The sequence below is a fragment of the Helianthus annuus genome, chromosome 1 (genome assembly GCF_002127325.2).
Source record: "Helianthus annuus cultivar XRQ/B chromosome 1, HanXRQr2.0-SUNRISE, whole genome shotgun sequence".
NCBI classification, from domain to species: Eukaryota; Viridiplantae; Streptophyta; class Magnoliopsida; order Asterales; family Asteraceae; genus Helianthus; species Helianthus annuus.
Window position 1 is genome coordinate 136,874,328 of NC_035433.2, and position 7,983 is coordinate 136,882,310.

Sequence of the window (7,983 nt, forward strand, 5' to 3'; positions counted from 1 at the left end):
ACAATCCACTCGAATGGCCCAACCGATCGAGCCTGCCGGCCGATCGAACAGGACTGTCCAACCAGACATACCAGCCGACCGAACAGCCCGATCGATCGAACCTGCCGTTCGATCGACCAGCCCATTCGATCCATCCATACTTGTTTACTTTTCTGCGTTACTTATCGTTATGCTATCGAACTATTCAGGCTAATCTTACTCTCAGTGCTCCCTTCAATCCACAATCAATCACTGTGAGTATACTCGATCCCTTTTGCTTTTAACACTTTTGGGTGTTACATACGTTACTTATCAAATCACAATCAAACACAACCTATTTGAACGCTAACCGATTGCATGTGCCATTTGAGTAAATGAATGTTGTTTATTATGTTTACACGTGGAGTGCTATCTACCTGCCTTAGCAACATAGTACTATAGTTTGGACTCAGCATCCGTTCACACGGGGGTTGTTAAGGACAATTACTTGCATGGATTACGGTGGTAATCATGTATTGCGAACCGTCTCGGACGGTCAACCCCCACTCGTTGGTATCGATGGTCCCATGTCGATAATTAACATGCATCGTTTTCCTCTGTGTACGTGCCTGGTTATGCGTAAACTATTCGAACTCTATATGCTATTATCAAACTTTTGTGCTCACCTTTACATTTTATGTATTGACTTTATTTTAACGTATGTGACAGGTGCTTAAGTTGCTAGGATGCTTAGGCGCATGGTGATGAAATCGAGGCTAGGGAGTCTAGAAATAATAAACAATTGTCTGTAATAATAATTGAATCTGAGTTGTCGGAACGGAATTATTTGCCTGGTTGCTTTCTATGATAACTTGTTATTTATTTGGGACACGGTATGGGACGTGTCATTTAAACTGAATTTATATTAAAGTTGTTGTGGAAACTTCTGGACAATCTGTTTCGCTCAGTGCCGCGCCCCGATGATTCCGCCATCGGTTGGGGTGTGACAACGGGTATGCATGGGTCGGTTTTGACCTAAAACCATAACCATAACCGTGATGTCGGTTAATGGATAATCATAACCATAACCATAACCGATCTGTTATGGCGGTTATGGTTAATCGGTTTTGATGGTTATAGCGGGTCGGTTGTGGGTGGTTAATTGTGTATTTACCCTAGCTAAAATTAGCTAATTTTTTTTAACATTGAATAAATTGTTATTACATATTTGTATATAGTAGTATATTAAAAAATATTAAAAAATATATATAATCTATAACATTAATACCAATTATTATTGAATATTCAAATAAAGTGATATGATAGATTCTATAAATTCAAATAAACATTCAACCAAAACCATAAAACGATTTTAAAATCACCGGGGTAACCCTTTACCAAAAAAAAAAAAACCACAAAATGATTTGAAAATCCCATAAATACTAAAAAACTTCAATGAAAACATCAAATATTAAAAATATGGTGAAAAGTCCTAAATCCTACAAAGATTTATTACATGTCGGTTCGGTTCAGTTATGGTGGGTATGGAAACATTGATAACCATAACCGACCCGCTACTTTCGGTTTTCAAAAAAAAAAAACATTAACCGACCCACCGACTTTTGATTTGGTTTGGTTTTGTCGATTAATTCAGTTATGGTTCGGTTAATTCGGTTTTTTTTTTCACACCCCTAGTTTTGGGTACTTTTGCATGGCTCAAACTCTGTTTTTTTTTTGGATTGGAATCAAACGCTACAACCATAAATACGAATCATAAACATGAGTTTCATGAAACGACATACATGAATTTACAACTGCAACACTTTTTTACAGATTATGAAACAATATATTTTTGTAGTTGATACAAACTTATACAAAAACAACACATTCGTAAGCAAACAAAAACACAAATTGATCCATAGAATCTGGAACACGTAATTACATGTTTCGTTGATCAGACAAAGGACATAAATACAGCTTGAAATGCAGCAACTATGGAGTCAAAGATATGTTTGGAGTTAAAGGAGCAATCGTCTTCACCCCCGTAAGTTTTTTAAGTTTACCCATCCTAATCAAAGACATGTTTGGAGTTAAACGGGTATAACTTTTTCATACGATAATATTTTTTTTAAATTACAACGTATTGATGAACATTTCATTATCTTTAACTCGAGCAACATATTGCTATAATTTTTCTTAAAGAAATTTAAGGATTTTGAATACCCAGTACATGATTATGTGATTTTTGAATTCCCATTACATGGTTACACATTCAACATAAATCATTACATATTCAATATAAATTCATTACGTAATTACACATTCTATATGATTTGTTATAACTAATGTTATTACAATTATGCTTATTACATGATTAAATATTCAATAATAAGAACTTGATTGTTTATGCTTTATTACGTGATTAAATCTCTAATTTACGATATTATGTAGTTATTATAGGTTGATTTGGCTAACGTTTTGTATATAATTTATCCTTAATACATGATTATACCTCAAATATTAGGTATTCTATATGAAATATTATGTATTACATGTTTGTTTTTACGTAATTACGTAATCACTTAGTGAGGTTTCACAAAAATACCATAATGAAATCACGTAATCACGTAATGGGTATTCAAATCACTTAGTCACTTACTACTATTCAAAATCACGTAATGAGTACTAGGTATTTAAATCCTGTAGTTTTTTTTAAGAAAACTATAGATTGTTTGAATTAAAAGAATGATATACTCGTTAATACAGTGTAATCTTTAAAAAAAAAAATATCAACGTATGAATAAGTTATAGATGTTTAAAATCAAAGGCGGAAAGAGTTCAAGTGAGAAAAGACGAAAATATCCTTTTTTTCTAGTTATTTCTTCAATTGTTTTAACATTATATTTTCCAAAATATCACGGTCTAATTTTGAATGAAATTCTCCCCTTGGCACACAAATTGTTTCGTGATACTCTCCCAATATATTAAATCAACGTAACTTGAACATAAGTTTATATGGTTTTAAAACTTTTAAATTTTCATTTATTAAACTACAATAAATTTTTTTATGTTAGGGTTGCTTGAAAACTTCTGAATGGTTAAGTGCTGAACTAGTAAGAGGTTTGAACCATTAAGAGCCAGTATAATGCTTAATCGTTCAGAGGCAAATGTACCAATTCGAATTAGAGGTCTTAACCGTTCAGACTCAGTATAAAACTTAACCATTCAGAGGCAAATGTCTGAACCATTCTGACATCTGCTCACAAAACAAACAGTCTAAACCATTCTGACATCTGCTCACAAAACAAACAGTCTAAACCATTAAATGTTGAACCAGAAAGATGTCTGACCATTAAAAGGGCTCGTTAAGAGATAAACAAATAGACCCTTAGTTTATAGGGGAATTGGCCTGTAATAATCGCACCTAGACCTTATTGGCCATTAATAATCCCACCTCAGAATATTCCCCCACCAATCCCAACTTTCACCTATTTTTTCTACAATGGTCCCCCGTTAAAAAAACTTAACGGGGTTAAGCTTTTTTCCAAATTACAAAGAGATTTTTTAGGGCTTTTGATTAGAACGATGATATGAGTTCGTTGATGTAAAACTTACTTCGAAATGGTGTCCGAGTGACTTGATTTTGGTTAATTGGAAATTTAAACACCCGAATTGAAGCTTCGTTTTCATCGTTTGGAGCACCGTTTCGAGGCAGGTTTTATATCAATGGACTCGTATCGTCGTTCTAATCAAAAGCCCTAAAAAATCTGTTTGTAATTTGGAAAAAAACTTAACTCCGTTAAGTTTTTTTAACAAAGGACCGTTGTAGGAAAAATAGGTGAAAGGTCGGACTGGTGGGGTGAATACTCTGATATGAATTATTAATGGCCGATAAGATATAGGTGAGATTATTATATACCAATTTCTCAAATTTATATTAATTTATATGATCCCTCTTCTTTATCCACCCACCTCTTATTTGTTTATTAGATTCTGCGTTCGTCTCTCTTCTCCACCTCCTCCTCGATCAGATCGATCGATCGATCAAACACCATTTACTCAACTCATGACGCTCGGTTCAGGAGGATCCAGTGTTGTCGGTCAGTTTCTCATCACCATCTTCTTTACTTTCCTATTCAATCTTCTCCCTTTCTTCATCTTTCTGCATAATCCGCTCTTCATTTGCTAGATTTTCATTCTTCTTTAGTCTGTTTAACATATTTGCCTAATTCGTAACTTATTTTCAACAAAGATTGTTAATCTGTTTCATGTTTCAACTTCGATTTTAGGTTTTGGGGGGTTTTTGTTTTTTCGATTTTATAAAATACAAATATCTTTATTGATGTTGATTATGTTTTTGTAGCTGGTGTTGAATCTTGATTTTTAGGTCAATATCGATTCATCCATGATCCATCCCTTTGATTTGTTAGGATGTTGACTAGGGTTAGGTCATATGTTTGTGATTTTGACTTGATATTGTTAGGATCATTGATATTTACTTTAGGGACCAGTAGAATTGTCTTTTTGTATTGTTGTTGGTCCCCAAAAGGCTGGTTTTATCCTTCAATTTGGATAGCAACTAACTAGAAAATTAGAAAGTCAAGTAGGTTGATTGACTTTTTAAAATATTTCTTGTGAATTTCCATTGCAAATGAATGTTGATTACTGTGAAATTCTATGCTAAAGTTAGTGTACTTGAGTAGTTGAGTGACTGTTTTTATTTTCGCAAGAACGCAAGTCGGTTTAAGTGAAATGGTTTGTAAAGTTGAGTGATCACTCGGGTGAAATATATGGACTGTGTTTCGGGAATGGAAGGATTATGTAAAAGGGTTGTTCAGTTAAGAGAGATTACATTATTCTTACAGGCTTGTTTAAAGAATTTCCGACATTTATTTGAGACACGATGAATATAAGGTTAACTTTACATTTAAATGCTTAGGTTCTTATGCAGTCATTCGTGAACTTGTAGGCTGCTGTCGTAATAAATTTTATGGGGGTGATAGTTTTATGTTACGTGAGGCATGTGATGTAAAGCATCTAAAGATTTTGACCAAAAATTCTTGTTACATTTCCGAGAGACTATGAGTTTCAACTTTTTAATGGCAAGTTTGTTGGTTAATAGTTCAATACTTCGTTTTATAGCAGAAGAATGCTTCATTTTGGGGATTTAAGATCAGAAAGTTAGAATTCATGTACAATTTGTACAAAAGTAGTTTATATGCAGATTTTGATCAATTTATTTGTACATCTATATCCAGTATTTATGGGTTCACATCTACTTGTTAGTATCAACCAAGGTTGGAGAACTTGCTAGTCGCTAGTCGGCCGGTGAGGTGGGGACTAGCGACTACTCGGGATTACTCGAGATTAATCGGGAATTCCGGATTAATCGGATCGGGTTTTTTATATGTAATTTTCAGTTTTATGTATACATATACACATTTTTATAGGTATATATTTTAAGTAGCTAGGTTTTAACTCTTACTCAACTCATTTTGTTAAGTATACTGATACAAGATTAATTGTTGGAATTCACATGGTTCGGTTGGAAACTGGCCGGAATTTAGAGGTTTTAGCCGGAATATACAGGTTTTTTGCCGGAATCTGGTTGGAATCGCCGATTTTTGGCTGGCCGACTAGGTCTGACTAGGCCCGACTAGGACCAACTAGGCCCGACTAATGGACTGATCAACGAAAAATTACTCAGTCACTGGCCGACTAGCGAGTAATCGCCGCCTAGTCGCGATTTTTACAACACTGGTGTCAACAATTATACAAGGTCTATTTTTCAATTCGTACTACCTAAATTGTTATATTCAAAGAATTATCTCAGTTGATGGTGATTTGAGTTTTATTTTATCTGAAAACTGGTTGAACGGGCCAGACACTTTTTTTCTAACTCAAAGGAGGAACAAGTCAAGTGGATACGTGTTGAAAACCACACAAAGTCTACTTTTATACATACACCCTCCTAAATGGCTCCGTTAAAAAGTTTAGATTATGATTACAATAATATTGGTTTCTATAATCACAGTTAACTAATTTAAAAAGTGTTAGCAGGTCCACCTAACCTCGACACAGTTTGACCCCATACTGAAAATTGACCCGCTTCAATCCGAACTCGTTTCTCAAATTGTTAAATTTGGTTGCAGTACCAAGGAACTTCAGGTTATTGGAGGAACTCGAGCGTGGAGAAAAGGGCATCGGAGATGGTACCGTGAGCTACGGAATGGATGATGGGGATGACATTTATATGCGTTCTTGGACCGGCACCATTATCGGACCTCACAACGTAAGTTTTCTTTCTTGCGTAGGTTAAGTTTTACCGCGTTTAGCAATGGCCATGGGTCGGATCATGTAATGGTAAATTTGTGTGGGTTGAAATCAAATTGAGCTTTAATTTCTTTTTGGAGGGAGCGATAAAATTAATTTTGCTTTGTAATACCAATTAGAGTAAAATGCCATTTCGTCCCCTGAGGTTTGGCCAGTTTTGCGACTTTCATCCGAACGTTTGTTTTTTCGCATCTGGATTCAAAAGGTTTAAAATCTTCTCATTTTCATCCGGCTCGTTAACTCCATGCATTTTTTCTCCGTGGGGTATATCCGTCTTTTTTGTTAACTTAAAGGGCAATTCGGTCTTTTGAATAATTGTACATTATGCTATGTGCTTGTACATAAAGTGAAAAAGACATAATTGCCCTTTAAGTTAACGAAAAAGACAGAAATACCCCTGAATTAACGGAGAAAAATGGACGGAGTTAACGAGCCGGATGAAAATGACAAGATTTCAAACCTTTTGGGTCCAAATGCGAAATAACGAACCTTTGGATGAAAGTCGCAAAACTGGCCAAACCTCAGGGATGAAAATGGCATTTTACTCTTCCAGTTAATTTACTAAATTGACCTTTCATATAATCTTCCCATTTTGTGATCCCACTTGTACAATGTGACTGTTATTTTCGATTAAATGTTTTTATGTTTATTATTTTATTTAGTATGTGTCTAACAACAATTTGTGTGGTGTTTTTCAGTCTGTACATGAAGGCCGAATTTATACGTTGAAGCTATTCTGTGACAAAGATTACCCAGAGAAGCCCCCGACTGTTCGTTTTCATTCTCGAGTCAACATGACTTGTGTCAACCATGAAACTGGAGTGGTATATGAATTAAAAAATTTGTTAAGGTGGGTTCGGGTCAAACTGTCAAAGCTTTTGTTTGACCAAACGATTTTGCAGGTGGAACCAAAGAAGTTTGGGATACTAGCGAATTGGCAGAGGGAGTACACGATGGAAGATATACTGACGCAACTGAAGAAAGAAATGTCGGCCCCACACAACCGGAAGCTTGTTCAGCCACCAGAAGGTACTTTTTTCTAGGGGATATTATATATAGATAATGGTAATGGTTTTAATGTAGAGGATGAAGATGATGCTTTGAAGAAGCGTTATTTCTATTGTGACTAGTAGTTGTTTCTTCTTCATATGATGTTTGATTCATGGGGTTCTTGTTTGTGTCAAATGTTTAATATTATATGTATGTAATTTCGTTTAGTTACGTTTTCTGGTCTTGATTGAGATTGTATTATCATGCTGATCAAGGGCGATGCTTTGATGGGGCCGGGAGGGGCGCCCGACCACCCCCCCCCCCGAACTTTTCGGCCAGTAGTGTTATATATGTAGTTTTCGTATAGGAATTTTTGGGTATATATGTTTTCGACCCCCGGTTCTATAGAAATTTTTGGGTATATACGTTTTCGACCCCCCTCGTAAAAAAATTCAAGCTTCGCCACTGATGCTGATGGGAGTGTTTTGCATTGCGAGTGCCACGACGACAAAACACCTCCCACCACCATTAGATTTATTTTGTTAAAAGAAATTTAACTGTCATAACCGGTATACAGTCGTCCGTTTGGTTTTATGGTTTCATAGTTTTGTTCTCGTGTTTTGGACACTTCTATCTGGGTGTGGGTTGTTTGCTGTAACAAAACACAGGTCTAAATTGGGAAGAATAGTATTTAAGGGGATT

General features: G+C 35.4%; 1 protein-coding gene across 1 annotated transcript; it reads left to right on the plus strand.

Annotated features, from left to right (window-relative positions):
• Positions 1–3,902: 3,902 nt before the first annotated feature.
• On the plus strand, positions 3,903–7,514 carry LOC110879882 (ubiquitin-conjugating enzyme E2 variant 1D). The gene is made up of 4 exons (XM_022128417.2): positions 3,903–4,058; positions 6,111–6,250; positions 6,990–7,115; positions 7,194–7,514. Exons 1-4 carry the CDS (start codon positions 3,905–3,907, stop codon positions 7,332–7,334), a joined length of 561 nt encoding a protein of 186 aa, XP_021984109.2. The 5' UTR covers positions 3,903–3,904; the 3' UTR covers positions 7,335–7,514.
• Positions 7,515–7,983: the final 469 nt, after the last annotated feature.

Bases quoted from the DNA above. Each gene is read 5' to 3' on its own strand.
- LOC110879882 (XM_022128417.2), top strand. From the start codon at position 3,905: ATGATCCCTCTTCTTTATCCACCCACCTCTTATTTGTTTATTAGATTC. The intron at 6,251-6,989 runs GTAAGTTTTCTT...GGTGTTTTTCAG, and splicing joins CCATTATCGGACCTCACAAC to TCTGTACATGAAGGCCGAAT. The intron at 7,116-7,193 runs GTATATGAATTA...ACGATTTTGCAG, and splicing joins TCAACCATGAAACTGGAGTG to GTGGAACCAAAGAAGTTTGG.